The sequence below is a fragment of the Carcharhinus amblyrhynchos genome, chromosome 1 (genome assembly GCF_965287045.1).
Source record: "Carcharhinus amblyrhynchos chromosome 1, sCarAmb.v2.hapA, whole genome shotgun sequence".
In the NCBI taxonomy this organism is placed as follows: domain Eukaryota; kingdom Metazoa; phylum Chordata; class Chondrichthyes; order Carcharhiniformes; family Carcharhinidae; genus Carcharhinus; species Carcharhinus amblyrhynchos.
In genome coordinates, this window is record NC_137324.1 from 37,947,898 (window position 1) to 37,972,481 (window position 24,584).

General features: G+C 40.7%; 1 protein-coding gene across 1 annotated transcript in view; it reads right to left on the minus strand.

Moving 5' to 3' along the window:
- Positions 1 to 303: 303 nt before the first annotated feature.
- Positions 304 to 24,584, minus strand: part of LOC145357271 (myosin-IIIb) — a 148,178-nt gene continuing 123,897 nt past the window's right edge. The window contains exons 21-30 of the mRNA XM_080210522.1: positions 24,519 to 24,566; positions 23,305 to 23,396; positions 19,981 to 20,142; positions 18,953 to 19,083; positions 16,875 to 17,056; positions 14,111 to 14,200; positions 9,962 to 10,127; positions 5,787 to 6,140; positions 2,215 to 2,340; positions 304 to 639 (exon numbers count right to left, since the gene is read on the minus strand). Of these exons, the coding sequence (XP_080066648.1) occupies positions 2,218 to 2,340; positions 5,787 to 6,140; positions 9,962 to 10,127; positions 14,111 to 14,200; positions 16,875 to 17,056; positions 18,953 to 19,083; positions 19,981 to 20,142; positions 23,305 to 23,396; positions 24,519 to 24,566 (1,348 nt within the window). The 3' untranslated portion in view covers positions 304 to 639; positions 2,215 to 2,217. The remainder of the gene's footprint in view (positions 640 to 2,214; positions 2,341 to 5,786; positions 6,141 to 9,961; positions 10,128 to 14,110; positions 14,201 to 16,874; positions 17,057 to 18,952; positions 19,084 to 19,980; positions 20,143 to 23,304; positions 23,397 to 24,518; positions 24,567 to 24,584) is intronic.

Consider the following 24,584-nt stretch of genomic DNA (forward strand, 5'->3'; position numbering starts at 1 on the left):
ACTATCATCTCTGTAGTTATTTACTAACTCTTGCCTTTAACCCTCTCAGACCTTTCTCCTTTTGTTCCATCCCCACTCCTGTTCTGCCTTCTCCTATGCATACTTGTTTAAAACCAATTACAGCTGTTACAATTTTGCAGTTTTTGATAAAAAGGTCAGAGACCTGAAATGTTACCCGTTTTGTTCCCCACAGATACTTTCCTGTATTTTCAGATTTTCACCAGTGTAACCTCACAGTTAACCATGAAGAAAAATGACTCTCTCAGCAGAGGCAAAATACTAAAAAAAAACAGCTTTTGACAATCACAGTTTGTAATCTTTAATTGTACAAATTATTTCCCTGCATACACAGTTAAGAACAGGTCAATACTGTCCAAAACACTAGTTACAAGAACATGTGTGGAGTGAAATATACATTTCTTTTATAATAAGCAGCTTTTTGCAGATTATTGACAATACTTTGTAATGTGAAAACACTATTCAAAAAATAGAATTGTGCAAAATACTCATTGGAGACAGTACAACATATACCCAGCACACACAGGTGAGATAGACTTGTTCCCACAAGAGAAATAGAACTAGTCTATTCGCAGCAGTAAACATGTCGGAAGTGTCATCTTCAGCCACTCAATCTTCAGCCTGAAAGACAATTGTGTGAACAGTCACTATCAGAAATTCCAAGAATTTGTGCTAACTTCACTAGCCCATTCTATTAAAACCCAAATGAAATCAAGAACTGTTTGGCAACTGTACAAATCCCTGTGGCTAAAATCACCTCCAAGAAATGTCAGAAGGCAGTAGGTCGATATCTTTGTAGTTATAAATTCTATAATTGATATTTGTAAAATTAACATTGGCAAGAGTTGGATCGTATGTCTGGAGAAAACATCCTTCAGCTAATGCATCAGATACAATTAGAGACTGAAGGGAACTTGAGTTTGTAAAATTTTTGGGGCTTTCAAAATTGTGGCTTTATGTCCACAATATGTGGAGAATCGAAAATGAATTTCTTTCATTAACAGGAATATTAATAGCTGCAAGCAATTGGTCACATTTCACAGTGGCAGTTTCCCTAAATAACTATTTACAAAAGTGAGCAAATCCACATTGGACCTGTACAAAACGTTAACATCTGACTCACTGTGATACTCTGTGGCATATTATATTCAGTTCTTTATCAAATTATGGCATAAACTTTACACGAGGGGATTGGGAAGACAACAGTATGGCATAAGGTCAATTTGGCTATTTTTCTGAATTCTGGATCATTGTGTACTGTACCCATTGCAACTTCTGCGATTTTCTCCTTGGCAGAATTTGTGTGAGAAATCAAAAAGTGTAATCTACTTTTTTTTGAAAAGCTATTCTTAGCTTCATCATCTGATTCGTAATTAACTTAGCAGAAGAGAGAATAGAATAACATGCTTCCTTATATCAACGACTTCTCTCACTCACTTAACTCTGTCCAATTCTCCTCATGAAAACCCCATGTCATATTCGTCATCTTTATCCATGCCACACATCTCCATGTGCCATTCCTCATACTAAAATGGCAATGAATTACTCGGTCTCCATTGCCTGCATATCTTTTGTTACAGCAATAGCAATTTTGATTCCTTTTTTATTGTAAAGATCTGCATTTGGCGTGCTAGGTATGCAATTTTAGCCAAAGGTCTATTCTTATCTTACCACTTTTAGTCTTCCTTCTTCAATGAATATTTTTCACCTCACTCCTCTGATTTTAAGTGAAACTCTACTAAGACTGACTGTGTATTTGCAGCTGCCCACAATATGTGAAGCATCTTCCTCTGACTTTCCCTCACATGCATGTAAGTAATGGCATTTGTTTCCCTCCTGACACCTTCTCTGTTGAGATCATAACTGACTGCAATCTCCTATCTGCTATTTAATTCTTTGCCAGGAAAAAGACAAAATGGGAAGTACTTTGTTTTTGTCAGTATAGCCCTCAGCAATATAGTGCAGAATGCAAGACCACCCAACTACAGCACTCCCACAACTTTGCTTTTTTTTTTGCTCACTGGACCCATTGTGGAATAGGGCAATATCATATCAATAATGAGGCAGAATCAATATGAATGTCAGACGTAAATGGTGCTTAGAGGTCAATAACCTGCACATTGTTTTGTTACTCACATATCTTATAATCAGCACATTGATAGCATAGAATAGGTCTCCAATCTCTATTTTACAAACCATTCATTTCTTATTGTAGTGTTCTGATCCAAGTAATGGAGGCCTGTGACGTTCCTTAAACTGTTTTGGGGGGAGTTCTGGTACAACCTCTTTTCCAGTGTTGGGGCTGTGAAATGTAGGTTGTTGCTGTTAACACAAAACATTTACTCTTAACCAAAGGCCAAACTTCGTACATTCAATTATTAGCTATACTTTGAACTAAAACTATAAGTATTCGAGAAGAAACCTTCACCATCAAAACAGTTTAAAAGCAATTTTGACATATCCTTGTGTTTCCCCCCTGCCAGTAGCTGCTCCAGGTCCCACTTGAACTTGTAGCCTCCTGATACTGTCCTCAACGGACTTACCCCATTCATGAGTCTAACAGATCAGTGTCAATGGATTATTCAACAGGAATTTAGGAGGACTAAAAGAGGCCATATTGTCCTTGGCAGGCAGGATTAAAGAGGCTTTTTAATGCATATATGAGGAGGAAGAAGATGGGTTTCATTGAAGGACAGTGGAGGGAATGTGTGTGGGGAACCAGATGAGGTGGGTGAGGTCCTTAACGAGTACTTTGTATCTGGATTCACAAAGGAGAAAGATGTGGTGGATGGTGAGTGTAGAAAGGAGGATATTGACATTCTAGGACATTTGGGATAAAAAGGGAGGTGGTATTGGAGGTTGTGAGAAACATTAAGGTGGACAAGTCTCCAGGGCTATGTAAGGTCAAGAATGAAATAGCTGAGGTCTTGGCCAAAGTTTTTGTATCCTCTTTAGCCACGGGCAAGGTACCGGGGGATCAGAGAGTAGCTAACATTGTTCCTCTGTTTAAAAATGGTAGAAAAGTGAATCTGAGAAATTAAGGCCTATAAACCTTACATCAGTGGTGGGGAAATTATTGGAGAAGATTCTGAGGGATAGGATGTACTTGTATCTGGAACAGAATAGGCAGCATGGTTTTGTGAAGGGGAGGGCATGTCTCAAACTTGATTTGAGTTCTTTGAGGAGGTGACAAAACAAAGTAACCAGGGCAGGGCAGTGGATGTTGTGTATGTGGACTTTAGTAAAGCCTTTGATAAGGTTCCCCATGGCAGGCAGATACAGAAGGTGAAGTCATATGGGATCCGAGGTGAGCTGGTAAAATGGATACAAAACTGGCTTGGATGTAGAAAGCAGAGGGTAGCAGCGGAAGGGTACTTTTATAACTGGAAGTCTGTGACAAGCAGTGTTCCACAAGCATCAGAGCTGGAGTCTCTGTTGATTGCAATGTATATAAATGATTTGGAGGAAAATGTAGATGGTCTGATTAGTAAATTTGCAGAGAATACAAAAATTGGAGGAATAGTGAATAGTGTGGAGGATTGATAGAACACCTTGGGATATAAATCGGCTGGAGAGCTGACAGTTGTAATTTAAGATGTGGAGATGCCAGTGTTGAACTGGGGTAAACACAGTAAGAAGTCTCACAACACTAGGTTAAAGTCCAATAGGTTTATTTGATAGCAAAAGCCACTACTTTTGGACCACTTGCTGCCCCTTCGTCAGGTGAGTGGGAGTTCTATTCAAAAACAGGGTATATAATGACACAAAATCAATTTACAAAATGATGATTGGAATGCAAGTCTTTACAAGTAATCAAGTCTTAAAAGGTACAGACAATGTGAGTGGAGTTGTAACTTAACCCAGACAAATGTGGAGTGGTACGATTTGGAAAGTAATATGGTGACCAGAATTGGACACAGTATTCCAAATGTGACCTCACCAACATTTTATATAACTAAAATAATTTTCCAATTTTTATACTCTTTGCCCGGCCAATGAAGGCAAGCATGCCATGTGCTTTCCTCACGACCTTTAAGGATCTGTGAACCTGTACTCCCAGATCTTGCTGTGTCTCTAAGCTCCTGATGGTTCTGCCATTTATTTTATAGCCCCCACCTGAACTGGATCTACCAAAATGCATCACCTCGCATTTGCCAGATCAAATTCCACCTGCTACTTCTCCACCCAATTTTCCAGCCTATATCCTGCTGTATTCTCTGACAATCTTCATGACTTTCCACAACTCCAGATATCTTATATCTGCAAACTTGCCTATCAGACCAATTACATTTTCTTCCAAGTCATTTATATATATTACAAACAACAGAGGTCTCAACACTGATCCCCATGGAAAACCACGAGTTATAGACCTCCATTCAGAGAAACACCTTTCAACTGCTACCCTCTGTCTTCTACGGCCAAGTCAGTTCTGAATCCGTCTAACTAGTTTACCCTTGATCCCGTGAGAGTTTACCTTTTGCCTGCCATGAGGGACCTTGTCAAATGCTTTACTAAACTCCATGTAGACAACATCCACAGCCCTTCCCTCATCACTCACTTTTGTCACCATCTCAAAAAAACTCATCCAAATTAGTGGGACATGACCAAAACCATGCTGTCCGTTACTAAGAAGACCATTCCAATCCAAATAAGTATAGATCCTATCCCTAAAAACCTTCAACAATTTCACTCTTGTTCCTAATATATGTATAAAATATCCTGGGATTTTCCTTAATCCTGCCTGCCAAGGACAATTCATGACTACTTTTTGCCCTCCTAACTCCTGATTGGATTATTTTCTACTTTCTCTGTATTCGTCAAGTGCTTCATCTATTTTCAGAGGGATATGGACCATGTAGGGGCATGAAAGGCCTGTTCCTGTGCTGTACTGTTCTTTGTTCTAATTTCAGTTCTTCTGACACTGGTTAAAATGTGTTCTTAAGATCCCCTTTTCCAAGTGTTGGAATAACAACTAGTATCTATATAGCACCTTTAACATAATAAAGCATCCCAAGATACTTTACAGATCATGATGAAACATAATGAGCCACAAATATAGATATTAGACCAAAATGTTTGGCCAAAGAGGCAGGTTTTAAGGAGCATCTTAAAGGAGGAAAGTAAGGCAGAGAGGTGGAGAGAGGTAGGGAGAAAAATTCCAGGGGTTAGGACCAGGCAGCTGAAAGCACAGCCACCAATGGTGGAGTGACTAAAATTGGGGGATGCTCAAGATGGCAGAATTAGAAGGGTGCAATGGAGAGGTTGAGAGGGGTGGTGAGGTCGAGCTGGGGTCATCAGCTTCCATGTGTAAACAATATGTTTTCATATGATGTCACTGAGGAGCAGCAAGTAGATGAGGAAAAAGGATGGGACCCAGGATAAAGATCCTGGAGGACATCAGAGTTAATAGTGTGGAAACTCAAAGTGGAGTCACTGAAGCAATTTTCTGGCTATGATTAAACATTACAGGAACAAAACCAGATCCCTTTTGAAATTTATCCAAAATGTAAGAAAACATTGCAACATCTTTACTTTTACTCTCTCCATTTCTAATAGTACTAAAATCTCATCATTCCTATTAAATAATAAGTATCCAAGGTGATAAATACTAAATGTTTCGCAATATTCTGAAAAAAAGCTGCATTGTCAATGTCAGATGTAATGACCATGTGGTGACAATTAGTTCATGTACTGGATACACTGAATTTCTAAAGTGAATCTTTGAAATCCAATTCTCCTCCAGCCAGCACAAAAAAAGGAACACATACCTCAAGAACTTGCTGAATCTCCCTCATTGCCAAGCGTATTGATGGGTGCAGTCTTGGTAACGTGTGTGTGCGTCCTTGTTGCTCAGCCTCGTTCCAGTTTTCCGAATTAACTGCGGTCATTTCCCCTGAAGCAGCAGCTTGAAGTTTTCTGTCTATGATCTTCTTCATTACTGGTGGCACTTGAGGCTGCATTGACAGCTGTGACTCAGGCGGTACAAAAAGCTTAGACAGCGCGTTGTGCACTCGGTCATGAGTCAAGACATCCGCCATGGTATTAAAACTTGAATTTTCCTGTGGGTTGATTTTCACTGAAAAGTTTCTCAGTTCTTCGTAGTCCGTCTCATTATCACATTTCTAGAAGGAAAATGCTGCATTACCATATAATCATTAAAACATTAGAAAGGTAAACAAAATTAACATCTCCAACAGGAATGTTTGAATGTGTTTTAAGTGTTAGTTAGATGTACCTTCATAGAGTCTGAAAACAAATCCCATTGCAAGTCCTGAGCACATAATCTGGACTGACTTTTCAGTGCGCAATTTAGAGAGAGCTGTATTGTCAGAGATTCTGCACAAGTTGCTAAACTGAGGTTTCATTTTTTTATTATTCTTTCATGGGATGGCCAGCATTTATTGCTCCTCCTTAAGAATGCCCTTGGGAAGGTGATGGTGAGCCACCTTCTTGAACTACTATTGTACACTTGGTGTAGTCAGATCTCAGTGCTGTTAAGGAGGGAGTTCCAGCAACATTGAAAGAACGACCATAGAGTTACAAGTCTGAACAGTGAGTGGTTTGGAGGGGAAGTTGCAGACAGTGGTGTTCCCAAAAGAGAAAATGCTGGAAAATCTCAGTGGGTCTGGCAGCATCTGTAAGGAGAGAAAAGAGCTGACGTTGAGTGCAGAAGACCCTTTGTCACTTTGATCTGCCAGGCCTGCTGAGATGTTCTAGCATTTTCTCTTTTGGTTTCAGATTCCAGCATCCACAGTAATTTGCTTTTATTATGTGGTGTTTCCATATGTCTGCTGCCCTCATCCTTTTAAGTGGTAGAGATTGGTGGTTTGGAAAGGTACAGCCCATGTGTGAATTTAAAGAATCTTGTGGCTTAACTTGAAGAATATGAGTTTTATTGCTTTCTGGGCTAACATTCTTCCCTCAGCCAACAAAAACAGATTTTCTGTCCACATGTTCACTTGGCATTTATGGAATTGATAACATAACAGGTACATAGAGTTCCTATGGCTGAAGGGTTGATAAACAGTGCACAAAAGTGACTGGTAAAAGAACTAGAGGCAAAATGGGAAATAATTTTTATGTGAAGAGTGGTTTGAATTTGGAATTAAATGCTTGATAGGGTGGCGGAAATAGATTCTATAGGAGCCTTTGAAAGAAAGCTGGACAAATGCTTGAAGGAAAAGAAATGGCAGGGATAAAGGGAAAAAACAAGAGCACAGAACTGGATTGCTCTATCAAACAGCAAGTGCAAACCAAAGTGGCCTCCTTTTGTTATACTAATTTTGCGGTAAACCAATTCAGGACATCCTGACCATTTGGTAAAGTGTTTTCAAAGTGCAAGTTTTTCCTTTCTCTGTACATTATTAGTTTGAATTTTCTTATTATTTGTTGTAGTTGCAAAACCCTGGACTTGAAGCTCCGACTGTATCTGATATTAAAATTATTTATTCCTAAAGGGGGAGTTGTATCTGTTCTGGCTCAACTTTTAGATCAAACATTTTGCTTCTGTGAAGTGCTCAGTGTTAGAGAGAGGAACAAAAGTTATACAGGTTCTTTTATCAACAACAAAAAAATGTACCCAGCCTATCTGCTGCATTTTCACATTAATATTATATCTTCACTTCCTTCTCTGGGCTCTGTGGACAATAAGAAGTCTCACAATACCAGGTTAAAGTCCAACAGGTTTATTTGGTAGTGCAAGCTTTCGTAGTATTACTCCAAAAGCCTGTGCTACCAAATAAATCTCTTGCTGTGAGGCTTCTTACTGTGCTTACCCAAGTCCAACACAGGCATTTCCATATCATCACTGAACAAACCAGTTCAGCCGGCTGGTCAAAAATTTAAACAGATTGACTGTAGGCTATACTGAAGAGAGAACAGCATGTTCAGTAATATTTTGGGTATTGTGGCAGTGAGACAAATTCTTGAAAGGAAGCAATGTTTCATTGCTGTCTTGCCTTTTTAGCCATTCACTTTTTGAAAGCTTTATTATAGGCTCTGTTTTAACTGGACAGGTTCCAATAGCTTCTGTGTATCTTGTCCAAGTTTCAGTTCTGCATCTGTTAGTCATACAATTTTCAATATCGTGAAAGGGAATTGTAACCAAGTCGGATGCTGCCTGCATCCAGAAAACACAGATATTCTCCCATGTGCACACCACATTCTCTCCTCACGTTCCCTGTCCCAGTCTCCTCCCTTTTCCATATCTCTAAGTCTACAGTCACTTAAGTTTTCCCCATCAATTTCCCCATGGCACTTGGTATCTCCCCTCTTGTTTTCCTTTGCTCACATTGGCTCCTTGCTCACAAGCACAGCAGATGCTTCTAAATACAAGAAAGCTGTTTCCTTGCTTAGTGCTAGGAATTAGTGAAAAAGGATGATATCTATGTCTTGAGAAAGCTTGGGTGTGAAGGCCTGACCATGAGGATGGCCAGGAGCAGTGAAGGAGAATTCGGAAGGGGGAATCTGAAAGAGATGGCAAGAATCAGGCCCTCAGCTGCACAGGTACATGAGAGTCCTGTTTTCTTCCAAAATAAAATCTACAAATACAACCTGCAAAAAAAATTCCGAAAGCCTAAAAAAGTTTACTAATGTGGGAACAAGACTAGTAACATGGGCCAAATATTTTACCTGAATAAAGCATATACTTGTTTGGGTTTTTCACATGGACTAAGCAACTGCAGTACCGGACTAAGTTTTGAAGACTTGTGCTTCAAAATAAGGTGTGTCCTTAGTCAAACTGTTCATCGATGATCTCCTCTCTGTCAGAAGGTCATAATGGGGACATTCGCTGATGCTCAGCACCATTTGATGATGAAGCAGTCTCTGCCCATACACAGGAAGGCCTGGGCAACATTCTGGCTCAAGGGGCAAGTAACCTTTGTGTCACACAATTGCCAGGCAATGACCATCTCCAACAAGAGAGAATTCAACCGTATCCCCTTAAGTGGCATCATCCTTGAATCCCCTACAATCCACATCCTGGGGGTTAGCATTGACCAGAAGCTAAGCTGGACCAGCCATATAATCCTGTGGATACAAGAGCAGACCAGAGGCTGGAAATTCTGCAGGAAGTAAATCCCTGAAGCATATCCTCCATCTACAAGACAAAATACTCTCCACTTACCGGATGAGTGCAGCTCCAGCAATACTTAAGGAGCTCAGCACCAACCAGGATAATGCAGCCTACTTGACTGACACCCCATTCACCATCTTCAATGTCCACTTTCTCTTCCACCAATGCACAATGGCAGTAGTGTGCATCATTAAAAGACGGACTGTAACAACTTACCAAAGTTCTTTGAACAACATCTTCCAAAGCCATGATCTCTACCACTAAAAGAACAGCAGATGCACAAGAACACCACAAGTTCCCCTCCAAGCCATAGATCATCCTGATTTGGAACTACATCACCATTCCTTCTCTGTCACTGAATCAGAATCCTTGAACTGCTTCTTCAATACCACTGTGAGTGTACCTACAGCAGATTGCTGTGGTTCAAGAAGGCAACTCTCTAATACCTTCTCGAGGGCAATTAGAGACAGGCAACAAATGCTGGCCTTGCCAGAGAATCCACATTCCATGAGACAATGAAAGAGAGGGGAACTAAACACATTATTGGATGAAATGCTCCATAAACTCAAACTCATGAAAGCCTGTTTAGTACAAGTTTTCAATACCAACATCACTTTAGAAGTGTCCCATCGATAATAATACTAGACAAGAAAACTAAGTGAATTAGGAATCTACATGGAAACTGGTGAGATTTGAGGGTCAATGTACCTACAATGAGAAGTTAGCGTTACACTTGTTTATTTTAAATAGTCAGTTTCTTAATGGATTTTGAAAAAAAAGGAGACAATTAGCCCAGAATACCCTTTGGCATCACACGCACATTCTAAAATAGTTCAAAGATCCTCAAAGATTGCAACAATTATTTACCTGTCCACAAGGTGTAGTGAGGACTTCCATGAATGGCTGAATTCCAACAGTTTTATAATACTCCACTAAGTCTGGTAGAGATGGGTGGGCCCGATCTTCTCCCAATATCACATACTTCCCATTGGGCTGCATTTCAATCATGTAGTGTCTACACCGATCTACACCTCTGAGAAAAGAAACACATAACAGTAAAGAGTGATTGTGCTGGAATAGTCCTGATTTTTGAATTAATGATCTAGATTTTTTGATTCTTGCGTTTTGAGTGAATTGTGCATCTAAATCCCATTTTCTATCAGGTTAAAGTAGCAGGCTTAAACCAGATTAGTAATTACATGGAAGCAGTTTTGCTACCAAGAAAGATGGATACATAACATGGAGAAGGCACCGGCCCCAAACTCTGACTATGCTGGGTTATAGTAACATGCACCTTCAAAAAAACTGCAGCCTCTGAAATGAAGGGCTAGATAGCATTTATATCCATCTTAACAGTGAGCAATTTTACAAATACAATTACTTCTCAATCATAGTAAATTGCTGACAGCTAAAGGCACTTCTGTGTCTTTTTTCCCTGCTGGAGAAATAGTCCCCACAGAGAATAAATCTTATTAGTCAAATATTCTGTGACAATAATGTTTCCTAAGGTTTCAGGAAACATTTGAAATTTAATTTATTTGAGGATATAAGCTTTCTTGATTGGGACATCGAAAAAGAAATTTGACACATGATTTCTGTTCATATCTGTATTGTGTTGTAACTTCTTAAAGTGCCCCATGCAATGAAGACTCCACCATTCATAAACACTCACCTCCTCCACCACCAAAAATCAGTGGCAGCTGTGTGTACTGCCTGCAAGATGCAGGAACTCACTAAGGTTCTTAGGCAGCATCTTCCAAACCCACAATCACTACCATTCAGAAGAACAAGGACATAGTTTTATTTCCCACAGACAATCTTATACTATGAGCAAAGCTGTCAATTACTGCCATTTAGCCAGTGATACCCATATCCCGTAAATGAATTAAAAAATTCTAGTTGTACTGTAAGTGTGAAGTCATGTTTAACATGAAAATCTACCAGTCACAGGTCTTACTCTAACTGTTGCTGCTATTGATGATAATAGCAGGTACAGTGATGATAATCAGCCTGTGATATAGCTTTGACAAAGGGTCGTCTGGACTCGAAACATCAGCTCTTCTCTCCCTACAGATGCTACCAGACTTGCTGAGATTTTCCAGCATTTTCTCTCTTGATATCAGATTCCAGCATCCACAGTAATTTGCTTTCATCCAGTGTAATGTTCAGAATGCTGCTTTGCTACAAGTGTCATCTTGTCAATTAATGCCATTTAGCCAGCGATGCCCATATCCCATAAATGAGTAATGCAGATGTGCATTTGGGCACTGATATTTCAACTAAGAGACCTGCTTACGTGAAATGGGTGAGCATTCCAGCATTTACTGACCATCCTTAGCTGCCTCGAGAATGATTTGGTAAGCTGCACTCTTGAACTGCTGCAGTCCCCGAGGTTAGTGCAAGATATGCAATATGCTGACTTGATATCTACATAATTTCTCATCTCAGAATCAATGAAACAAAACAAAATATAATTGATTGTTAGAAGTTTCATACTCTAAATTAAAAGTGATTTTAACCTAACAGGAGCCTTTATCTTAAAGGAGATGGATGTTGGCAATGCCAAACATTTCACAAAGTTCAGGAACAAAAAGAATAAGAGGATCAAAAAGAGAGCACAAGAATAGACAAGTAATATAAAGGGGGAACTCAAAAGTATTTTATAAACATATATAGTAAAATGGTAGTAATGGGAAAAGGACTGATAGATCTGATTAGAGATCAAAGAGATGATCTTGCAATGACAGTAGGCATGGCTGAGGAAGTAAAATGACTATTTTGTACATGTCCTCACTAAAGAGGAGGATGCTGCCAATGTCAAAGTAAAATAGAAGAGAAAGTTGGTAGGGTTAGTGGAGAAATTGAAAAGCACAAACTTAGTGAGGAGGTACTGTAGAGACATGGGCAGTACTCAAATTCAAAAAATCATCTGGTCCAGATTGGAAAGCACCTTAGCTTGCTGAGGGAAAAAGTGCTGGAGAAAATGTAAGTTCTTATCATAATCCTCTAATTCTCCTTAGGAATAGGAGAAATTCCCAAGGACTGCAAATGCTCCATTCCTGTTGGAAAAAAAACCCCTGAAAACAGGCCATTAGTGCTCCAGCACTACCATTAGTGCTGGAGCAACTGTTAGAAACAGGAAGCGAGACAAAGTGCACCAGCACTTGGAAATGTGGGTTAATAAATGAATTTTAATACATGTTTGATTAACTTAATTCAAGAGATTTGATGTCCCTAATCCCATGAGTCCAAATTTTGCCTAATAACCCTGTGTCAAACTTTGTTGGTCATCATACTTAAACATTAGCGCTATTTCTCCAACTGATACTGTCAGATTTGCAGAATGTTTCCAGCATTTTCCATTATTACATTAAGCACCAGAAACCAACTTCCTGCTATGGGAGAGAGCAGGAATGCATAAAATAATGAGATGCATGCAAGGTATGGATCCACTACAGTTTGTCTACTGCCGCAACAGGTCCACAGCAGATGTTATCTCTCTGGCCCTGCAACCCTGGAACACTAGATAACAAAGCCACCTATGTCACTCTCTTATTATTGACTCAGCTGAGCCTTCAACACCATTATTCATACAAAACTCATCTCTAAGCTCCACGGCCTGGGCATCAGCACCTCCCTCTGGTGACTGGATCCTGAACTTCCCAACCCACAGACCACAACTAGTAAGGATAGGCAACAACACCTCCTCCACAATCATCCTCAACACTGGTGCCCCCCAAGATTGTGTTCTCAGCCCCGTACTATACTCCTTGTACATCTATGACCGTGTGGCCAAATTCCCTTCCAACTCAATTTTCAAGTTTGCTGATGGCACCACTGTAATGGGTTGGATCTCAAACAATGATGAGACAGAGTACTGGAATGAGATAGAGAATCTGTTGAACTGGTGTGGTGAGAATAATCACGCCCTCAACATCAACAAAATGAAGGAGATTATTGACTTCAGGAAGCGTAAAAGGAAAACATGCCCCTGTCTACATCAACGGGGACGAAGTGGAATGAGTCAAGAGCTTCAGGTTTTTAGGTGTCCATATCACCAACAATTTGTCCTGGTCCCCCCATGCTGACACTATAGTTGAGAAAGCACACCAACGCCTCTACTTTCTCAAAAGACTATGGAAATTTGACATGTCAGCTACAACTCACAACAACTTTTACAGATGCACTAGAGAAAGCATTCTTTCTGGCTCTATCTTGGTATGGCTCCTGCTCTGTCCATGACCACAAGAAACTACAAAAGGTCGTGAATGTAGCCCAATCCATCACACAAACCAGCCTCCCATCCATTGATTCTGTCTACACTTCCCGCAGCCTTGACAAAGCAGCCAGCATAATCAAGGACCCCACGCATCCTGGACATTGTCTCTTCCACCTTCTTCTGTCGGGAAAAACATAAAAGTCTGAGGTCACATACCACCAGACTCAAGAACAGCTTCTTCCAACCGACTTAACAGCTTCTTCCTTGCTGCTGTCAGACTTTTGAATGGACCCACCTTGCATTACGTTGATATTTCTCTACACCCCAGCTATGGCTGTAACACTACATTCTACACTCTCTCACTTCTTTCACTATGAACGGTATGCTTTGTCTGTATAACATGTAAGAAACAATACTTCTCACTGTATGCTAATACATGACAATAATAATAAATCAAATCAAAGGTACTGTAATGCAAGTGCAAATAATCGTTAAAAGTTGCGCATGTTCACTAGGCTAGAATGATGTCCACTAACACTGTACTAGCATACTGCAAGATGTCAAGTAGGCTTATGGTTGCTACAGTTATAGATGATAATAAAATAATTTTTGAATTAATCAGCTTGCTGTGTCACAAGTATTTCCGTTTGGATTTTTTGATGATTCTATTTAAATATTTTTGATGAATTTACTGCCTAACAGATGCTTGGCCAACTGGAGATTTTTTGCACAGGTAAACTTTGGCATTGAGGTATTCCAACCGACTTGGGAGTTGCAAATAATAAAACAAAGTTTACCTAAAGGTCAATGTATATCCTTCCCTACTTCCACTGACACGAATCAGAAAGCAGCCTAAAGGTTGGTTTGCCAACAAATCTTCACTTTCTCTGTAAATCACAGGAGTATAAAAATGTATTAATTTCATTCACATGTTCAATAAAACAGAAACAGAATCATAGAATCCCTACAGTGCAGGAGGTGGCCATTCGGCCCATCGAGTCTGCACTGTAAACAATCACACTCAGGTCGTAACCCCTTAACCCCACGTACTTACCCTGTTATTCCCCCTGACACTAAGTGGCAATTTAGCGTGGCCAATCAACCCAACCTACACGTGGGAAGAAACTGGAGCATCTGGAGGGAACCCACGCAGACATGGGGAGAGTATGCAAACTCCACACAGTGACCCAAGGCTGGAATTGAACCCAGATCCCTGGTGGTGTGAAGCAACAGTGCTAACCACTTTGGTACACAGATGCATTACAAACAGCCAATGTTAGAAAGGGAGATATTTTAAATATCAGGTAGAATTGATTTACACTAGATTTGTTCTCATATCCTTGCAGCACACCTGTCTCATCCAATCCCTAAAATATTCAAAATAGGTTATTGGCCTTTGAGAGAATCTAAAGGAACACTAAAATTATCATAATTGACAAAAGTGGGGTTGTGGGATGCAGGGAGGAATAATTATTTTGAAACTTTGCTCAATCATAAAATCAAAATGTGCAAACTGAATTGAATATCTAATGAGCGAGCTGGGATGGGATGAGGAGTTTCTTTAACTGCCACTATCTATTACCTCTACTGTGGAAATCACATTTGACTACTTTATTGGACTTATTTAAGGTAGCAACATGCAAAGTGAACAAAGGGGAACCTGTGAATGTGCTGTGTTCAGATTTCCAGAGAGCATTCGATCGCATGCCACAAAGGTTACGCAAAAAGTAAGGGGTCATGGTGTAGGGGATAACATATTAGCATCGATAGAGGATTGGGTCGCTAACCAATGGGTTGTTTTCAGGGTTGGCAAGATTTGACGAGCAAAGCGCTGCAGGGATTAATGCTGGGACTTCAACTGTTTACATTTTCGATGAAGGGACCGAATTTATAGTTGCTAAAAGTGCTGCTGACACATGGATGGGTAAGAATTAAGTCTTCAAGAGGACATAAGGAGTCTGCAGAGGGATATAGGTAGGCTAAGTGAGAGGATAAAAAATTGGCAAATGGACTAATGGAGTATAATGTCAGGAAAATATGAAGTTGTTCACTTTGGTAGGAAGAATACAAAGGCAACATATTATTTAAATGGAGAGAGATTGTAGAATTCTGAGGTTTAAGGAATCTGGTTGTTCTATTATATGAACTAGGAAAACATTATGCACGTACGGAAAGTGATGAGGCAGCTGACATTGATGCCGATAGCTTTAATGCTATTTATTCCTGCCTGCTCTGTCACTTTGCCAGAAAATAGGAAAATTTCATTCAACATTTTGAGTGCGTTTAATTCTTCTTCAGAGCGTTAACTCTGTCCCTCTCTCCACAGATAGTGTCAGAACTGCTGAGCTTTTCCAGCATTTTCTGTTTTTATTTCAGCTTTCCAGCATCAGCTATATTTTGCTTTAGAATCAAATAGAAAGTTCAGAGGAAACCACTTTACCCAGAGACAGGTGACAATGTGGAACAGGGCGTCACAGAGTAACTGGAGCAAATAATGTAGGTGCACTTAAGGGGAAGCTTGATAAGCAAATATGGGAGAAAGGAATAGAAGGAATGAGTAAAGACAAGAGGAGAGTAGGTGCACGCCACTTTTGCAGTTGTAAATGTGAAATTTTCAATTTATTTAGGGTGCAAATTTAATTCTCGCAATTGATTTTTTAATGAGTATACACGGTATGCTAATACATGCAAGAGGGCTTCCCAAAACTTCCATCAGGAAGCATTTTGGCCCATCTTTCAAATCCCAAGAACATTAATTATGAAAGTTTATCCTGATATCAGAAAATTGATTTTTGTCTTCACACCAAATTAAGTTCCTCTGCCTGCCAAAGTTCCCGTTGCTGGCGGGACTGGAAGATATGGCCCTGTTTGTTTTCAGGGTCAGTGGGCTGGATTCCATCCTGTTTCTGCCTCCCCAAAGTGGAAATTGGGTCTAACACAGGCCTTTAAAGGGAGGAGGGTGTGCTGAGTCTGGAAATTTCCCATCTCAAGTTTCTCCCCACAGGAACACAAATCTGACAAGTAGCTCAGACCATCGGATTTGGAAAAGTGATACACAATCAATAAAACTGACCATGGTATTGAACAAAGAACAAAGAAAATTACAGCATAGGAACAGGCACGTAAGCCCTCCAAGGCTGCACCAATTATGCTGCCTGACTTAATTAAAACCTCCTATCCTTCCAGGGACCATATCCCTCTATTCCCATCCTATGCATGTACTTGTCAAGATGCCCCTGAAAAGTCACTACCATATCCACTTCCACTACCTTCCCCAGCAACAAGTTCCAGGTACCCACTACTCTGTGTGAAAAATCTTCTTCGTACATCTCCTTTAAACCTTGCCCCTCATAGCTGTGCCCCCTAGTAATTGTCTTCTCCCTGGGACAAAACTTCTGACTATCCACTCTGTCCATGCCTCTCTTAATCTTGTAGACTTCTATCAGATCACCCCTCAACTTCCTTCGGTTCAGAGAGAACAAAAAGTTTCTCCAACCTCTCTTCATTGTGTTTATATTTTACTGTAGCAATGTATTCAATAGCTTTAAGACCCAGACTCACCTCCGTGTAATCATCCCATGGAACCAGCAGGGGAAAGTGCCATTCTGAAGTACCTTTCGAGCCTGAGTCTCTTTGAACCACCGAATTGTAGCTCTTTTCTTGTTAATGCGCTGCTCCTTATCTGTTTGTTCCTGTAACCAGCTGTTGGCCAGGTGGTCCCGAGAATTATCGAATGGAGTTGCCTAAAACAAAAGTGGAACTCATAAAATACACTCTTCACCTGTTTAAAAAAAACACTCAATTTTTCTGTTACTGAGTTATTAAAGTCTGCAGTGGAAATAAAATACCATTTCTACCTCATTTACCAATATTGTACAAAAAAATCCAAGTTTAAGCAATGCTTTGATTTTAAAAGTCCCATCCTTGCTTCCAAATCCATATATGGTCCCTTCCAATTTCTGTATGCTCCTCCAGCCTCATCTTCCTTAGAAATATCTTTACTCCTGCAATTCTGGCCTCTTGAACATGGTGAAAGTTTATTGCTCCACCTTTCCCGGATATGTCTTCAGCTGCCAAGGCCTTAAACAGGAATTCCTTCCCCACCTCTCTTTGCACTTTAAAGATTCTCCTCAAAGCCTTTTTTTTTGCCAAATCTTTTGACCATCTGCCCTAACATTTCCGCGTGTGGCCCTGATTCCAAATTTGTTTGTTAGAACTCTTGTTAAGTACGTATCTTGAGAGGTTTTATTGAAGGCACTATAATGCAGGTTGTTGTCATCAGTTGCTGCCTGTCCCAGGACTTTAGGATAGAGGTGGAGAGACTCTTCCCGCTCAGAAAGGACAGTAGGACTAGGGGCACAGCCTCAAGATAAAGGGGGGGCGGTTTAGAACGGAGTTGAGGAGGAACTTCTTCACTCGAAGGGTGGTGAATCTCTGGAATTCTCTGCCCGTTGAAGTGGTGGAGGCTACCTTGCTAAATATTTTTAAGACGCGGGTTGATGGGTTTTTGATAAGAGAGGGGATTAAGGGTTATGGGGAGAGGGCGGGAAAGTGGAACTGAGCCACGACAGATCAGCCATGATCTTATTGAATGGCGGGGCAGGCTCGAAGGGCTAGATGGCCTACTCCTGATCCTATTTCTTATGTTCTTATGTTTAAGCATATTGCCTCATTAAAGTCAGTCACACCAGGCCCTGACCTTACTGAAAGATTCAAAATAGAAAGCAATTGTCTTCACCTTAAAAATGGCAGGGTCAAAAATATTGAAAATAAAAGACAAACGTCACAATAATAGGTACAAAGTGATTTAATACATTGATTTTTTTTATTCATTCAGGGATTATAGATACCTCTGTCTAGACTAGCATTTACTGCTCATTCTTAATTGCCCTTGAGAAGAGTAAGGAGTATCACAACACCAAGTTAAAGTCCAACAGGTTTATTTGGAATCACGAGCTTTCAGAGTGCTGCTCCTTCATCAGGTAAGTGATTAATCTGATGCTGAGAGACTTCTTACTGTGCCCACCCCAGTCCAACACTGGCATCTCTATATCATGGCCCTCGAGGTGGTGGTTGAGCTGTCCTCTTGAACTGCTGCAGTCCATGTGATGTAGGTACATGCACAGTGCTGCTAGGGAAGGAGTTCCAGGATTTTGATCCAGTGACAGTGAAGAAATTATGATATAGTTTTAAGTCAGATTGGTGACAGGTTTTGAGGAAACTTCCGGGGGGGGGGGGGGGGGGGGGGGGGGACACGTACTCAAGTTTATTTATTACTGTCATAAGAGGCTTACATTAACACCGCAATAGTAGCAGTGAAATTTCCTAGTCACCGGTTCCCAGGTACCTGCTGCCCTTGTCTAGATGATAATGGTCGCGGGTTTGGAAGGTGCTGTCTAAGGAACCTTGGTGCATTTCTGCAATGCATTTTGTGCATTGTAGTTCAGTTCACCTGTTACCTGCTAAATGAGTCAACATTTTACTTTTTGTTACTTTAAAACTCAAACTGTGAACTCTTGTCATGCAGTCCTTGAAGCCTGCCACTGGAAATTCAAACCTCTTTTGAAATGGGTCACTGTAACAGACAATGTACAATTTATTTTTGTAAAGATTAAAATGGCTCAGAAAGAAAGACGTACCTCTACTAATTTACTCCGGGGTCTGGGAACAGGAGGCTGCACCGCATTGTGAAATTTATCCACAGCTGCAGAACGAGGTCGAGGGAGTGGCTTCTTTTTCCTTGGCAGTGGAACTGGAGGTGCCACCAATTCTGCACAGGACAGATTTTGCTTAATGCCATATCACTTTCTCTGCTATAGCTTATTTTTTTGACAGTTATACAATCTGCTTAACAGTCCACTTCATTCCATCATGACTGTTAGATTGCTACAGAATATGTATACCAACATAACATTACAAGTACCATGTAGTCAGTAATAGAGAGTGCTATTGAGCTATTTTTGGGATAGGGGGCTGGTGGAAAGAAGGGGATGAATTGGAGGGTGGGAAAAGTGTTTGAGGTGCCAGGCCAAAGCTGAATAAGGACTGCCCAGTAACAAGGATTGTTCACAAACATATGCATCAAGATTAACACTGATTCCAGAGATGAGGGGTTTGTCGTATGAAGAGAGATTGTACAGTTTAGGTCTATACTCTGGAATTTAGAAGAATGAGGGGAGATCAAATGGAGGTGTACAAGATGATGAAATGTATGGATAAAGTAGACGTGGAGCAGGTGCTTCCTTTGTGGGGCATTCTAGGTTGAAAGGTCATAGTCTCAGGATAAGGGGTAGAAAATTTAAAACAGTTGAGAAACTACTTCTCCCGAAGGGCTGTGAATCTGCAGAATTCGCTATTCCAAAGTGCGATGGATGCTAGTGCAGTGAGTAAATTTGAAGAGTTAGACAGATTTTTAATTGGTTATAGGTTGAAGGGTTACGGGAAGGAGACAGAAAAATACGGATGAGCACATCATCCACAAGCAAATGGCAGAGCAAACACGATGAGCCGAATGGCCTAATTCTGCTCCTATACCTCATGAAATTATGAACATTGAAGATTTATTTCACATTGAATCACCAGTAAAAATCTGCACTGTTGACAGCTGTGATAGTTTCCATGGAATTTTGTCAGACTTCTCATATGATTGAGCCTAATTAACACCTACTTTCATTTTTCCATTCCATTTCCTGCTTCTTTCTCTCCATTTCTTGTTCCAATTCAATCTGCCGTCTTTCTTCAATCTGTCTTTCCAGTTCTTGCTGACGCTGGATTTGAAGCTCAGCCAATAAGATTTTGTATCTGCTTTGACAGCGGAATCGTTTATAACCTGAAGAATACACATGGAAAAGTATTACCTGGACCAAGTCAAGGGCATTCAGCTAACAATGAACTGCAATCAACATTCAAGTCAGTACAAAGTCTCTCTGCAGATCAGTAACCCTACTTCTCAAACAGCAAAGTAATGAGTATGAAGTACAAATGCAATACGTGGAGAATACTGGATTTATTGATGCAGTACAATGATGTAGACCACAGGTACAGCTCTTGACTCTCTTCAGTTCTTTTGTTAGACTACTCCCAATGAATTTTCACAAAGATAAATCAACAAGAATCATCCCCAGGAAGAGAGGGAAGACTTGACTTTGAGAATACATCTGATATTGATTGTAGGACAAAGCTTTTATCCAAAATTACATCAAATGTGTAGCATAGAAACAAGCCATTCACACTAACAAAGAACATTAGAGATTATGTTCCACTCAACTCATCTCCCAACCTTCCCCAGCTAGAGATAATTGAGGATCCCTGCCTTTTATTAGTTGACAGCTCTGGAGATGGCCAGAGGATTTTTTTCAGCAACGGTCTGGGGTCTTGTGGCTGTTGTTCCATGTTTATCTCCAAATATGTGAAGTTATGAGAGAGTGGGAATCACCAAACAGCACCCAGTGAAATTATGTTCTGTAACACCTTTCTGATGCTGAAGATCCACCGGCGGAAGTTTCCCAGTGGGCTTCTGGATGCCACTGTCAGGCTCTAATGTGGAAAACAATCATTCTTTCCTACTTTCCAATTAATGGCCAGTGGGTGGACTCACTGTTAAATGAAGGTGAATGGGCAGGCTCTTCAGACTGAAGGGGCAGAGACTTTACAGCTTGAAAATATAGCAGGATACGAAAAAAGATAGTGAGGATAATGTCACATAAAATGGAGAAACCCTCACCCTAAATCAAATAAAAAATGCCATCTGCAGCTAGACCACTATCACAGGCTTGGGAAGTGGGGGAATGGGAAGGACAGTGGAAAGAGGGTGGGGTGAGGGGAAGGATTGGAAATTCCTCTCCACAGCAGTTTGCAAATGAAGGTTTTTTTCATGAGTCAGTCCCTTTAAGACATTACGTGCGTGTGGCTGTCTTTAAAAAAGAAATCAGCTCTTTAGGTATAGGTGACCAGGTATGGCTGCTTTTATTGCCTGTCTCAAGTCTCCCCCAAAATGGTGAGTGATCGCTGCAGGTCATTTTGCTGACACTGCTTCCACTATGGTTTTGGATAGGAAACTCCAGGGTATTTATCTAACAGCAAATTGCAATCTAAACTCAAACCAGTACAATGCGTCATTCAGAATGGAGTGATGGGGAGAGTGGTTGGTCTAGGTAGGTGGGTGATGGAGGTGTGTTCGTGCTCATGTCACATTAAATGCTTGTTCTTCTCAGTGCTGCTGGTTATGGATGGTTGTCAATAGCCTGGGGAGTTACTGCAGTGCATCCCGTGGACTATGCATACTGGAGACAGTGTTCCCATGATAGAGAATTGACATGTGGGTCGATCTATTCTGTTCTGGATAGTGTTAGCGTTTCCAGTGCAGCTGTGGCTGATCTATCCAAGTAAGCATTTATTAAATACTTCTGACCTGAGCCTGGTTAATGATGGTGAGTTTTTGAGGAATTAAATACTGAACCACTCATCTGAAAGTAATTAGACTCTGTGCTGCTCTTGAAATCTTGCTATCAGTATGACTGGTCCAGGTAAATCTTTGGTCAAATGAATCACTGAGATACTATTGCTAGTGATTCAATGATAGTGATTCAATTAAAGGTTGGGATGAAATGGCTATTATTTTCATTGATGGGGCATGAATGTTACCCAGTCCCTTCTTATTCCAGGCTTGGATATTATCTAGCTTTGGTGAGCTGGTTCACTAGCAGAAGAATGGCAGATGGGGAATTCTGACGTGGACTTTATCCTCAAACTGTGCCTGATGGCAAGAAAGTAAGTCAGATGATGCTGTTCTCCGACAGCTCTGCAACTGGATCCTAAGTTTCCTAACCTGCAGACTGCAGTCAGTAAGGATAGGCAACAACGCCTCCTCCACAATCATCCTCAACACAGGTGCTCCGCAAGGCAGTGTCTATATTCCTTATACATCTCTGAATCTGTGGCCAAATTCCCCTCCAATTTGTGGGTCGAATCTCAAACAATGACAAAACAGAGTACAGGAATGAGATGGAGAATCTGGTGAGGCAACAATGATCTCTTCCTCAATGTCAACAAAACAAAGGTGATATTTATTGACTTCAGGAAGCATACACATCAACAGGGACAATGTAGAAATGGTCAAGAGCTTCAAGTTTTCAGGTGTCCAGATCATCAACATGTCCTGATTCCTCCAAGCAGATGCTATAGTTAACAAAGCCCACTAATGCCTCTGCTTTCTCAGGAGGCTAAGGAAATTTGGCATGTCATCTACCACACTCACCAACCTCTATAGATGCAACATAGAAAGTATTCTTTCTGGTTGCATCACAGCTTGATACGGCTCCTGCTTTGCCCAAGACTGCAAGAAACTACAAAAGGTCGCGAATGTAGAACAATCCATCACACAAACCAGCCTCCTACCCATTGACTCTGTCTACACTTCCCACTGCCTCTGAAAAGCAGCCAGCATAATTAAGGACCCCATGTACGGCAGACATTCCCTCTTCCACTTTCTTCCATTGGGAAAAAGATAAAAAGCCTGAGGTCACGTACCAACCGATTTAAGAACAGCTTCTTCCTTGCTGCTGTCAGAATTCTGAATGGACCTACCTTGTATTAAGTTGATCTTTCTTTACACCCAAGCTATGATATAACACTACATTCTGCACACTCTCATTTCCTTCTCTATTCAGGGTATGCTTTGTCTGTATAACGTGCAAGAAACAATACTTTACACTGTGTGTTAATACAGGTGATAATAATAAATCAAATCAAAATCATTTATGCAAATTCCATTAGTACATGATTTTCACGCGCAACCACCTGTAAAATCATTAAAGGAATCGGAGCAGCAATGTTGTTCAGGGTTGGAATGCAATTTCCAGTCATTATTTGGACACTAGATTAAGGAAAATGATCCAAGTGAAATTACTTTGATCGGAAATCGCCCCAGTTAGTGAAATTCAATTCAGCTGAGGATAGCATTATTTAAAATTCATCGACAGTTGTTGCTTACTTTTCTGGATAATGATTGCAGCTTTCTCAAGTCTTTCTATACATTTTGCCAATTGATCCTGATGCCAGTATTTAAAGAACAAGCGAGATTTTCTGAAAACAGGAAAAAGAAATCCGGCTGAAAATATGATCAAGAAATCAGTTCAAATGGAGTTCACCAGCAAGACAAGTTCCAACGGTTTGACGTGCTAAATTCAAAGTGAACATAAACCTTATAGATTGTAATGTGAACGGATCATGGAAGATGGGACAACAGCTTCTTCCATGGTTCTTAGATAGAACAAAGAACAAAGAAAATTACAGCACAGGAACAGGCCCTTTGGCTCTCCAAGCCTGCACCGACCAGCTGTCTGACTTAACTAAAACCCCCTATCCTTCTAGGGACCACATTCCTCCATTGCCATCTCATTCATGTACTGTCAATACGCCCCTTATATGTCGCTACCATATCCGCTTCCCCTGGCAACGAACTCTCCACCCACCTGTCAAAGGGTCAGAGACCGAAAAGCTAGTGGCTTTTGCTACCAATAAACCTGTTGGACTTCAACCTGGTGTTGTGAGACTTCTTACTGTGAACACCATTTGTCACAGCGTCCATTCAGATGTGGTATGTACCAGAGCTACATGGAACACAAATTTCCTAGGTCTAATTCCCAGTGTATGCCAAATTATCTAATCTCAAATCAGCTACTATAACTGGACTCCACGCTGGGTCTACTTCTGTTACCCACCTGCAACCTGCCCTCACTCCCCAGTCACCACCTTCAATGCCCCTCTCTCCCCCAGTCACCACCTGCATCTTGCCCACCTCCCCATCACCACCTACAAAGGCCTTTCGCCACTCCCCAGTTACTACCTGCAATGCACCCCAAGAGTCACAGAGATCCCAGAATGTAACAAGAAATAGTATGAATGCTGTGAAATTGGAAACCTGGAGAGCAACAAGTGCTATAAGTCCCTGATTCAGCATCTTAAAAAATAAGAGGTTAATGATTCCGGTGGAACATTTCATCAGGATGGGTGAAGGATCCCAGTTCGATCACTGTCCCTTTTAGATGATAACTGATCTGTGGTGCATCTTCCACACTGTTCTGTGGATCAGCATATATTTCCAATACATATTTCCATTTAGCTGAATTAATGGATACAGAATGTTACGTATACAAAAATCAACTGTCTCTCTCTCTTGTGTTGGTATGATTCATTCTAACTTACCCAGACTTCCAGTCCTTCAGGCCTGTCGTTTGAAGAATAGCTAGGCAACTGTAAGGAAGAGAAAAC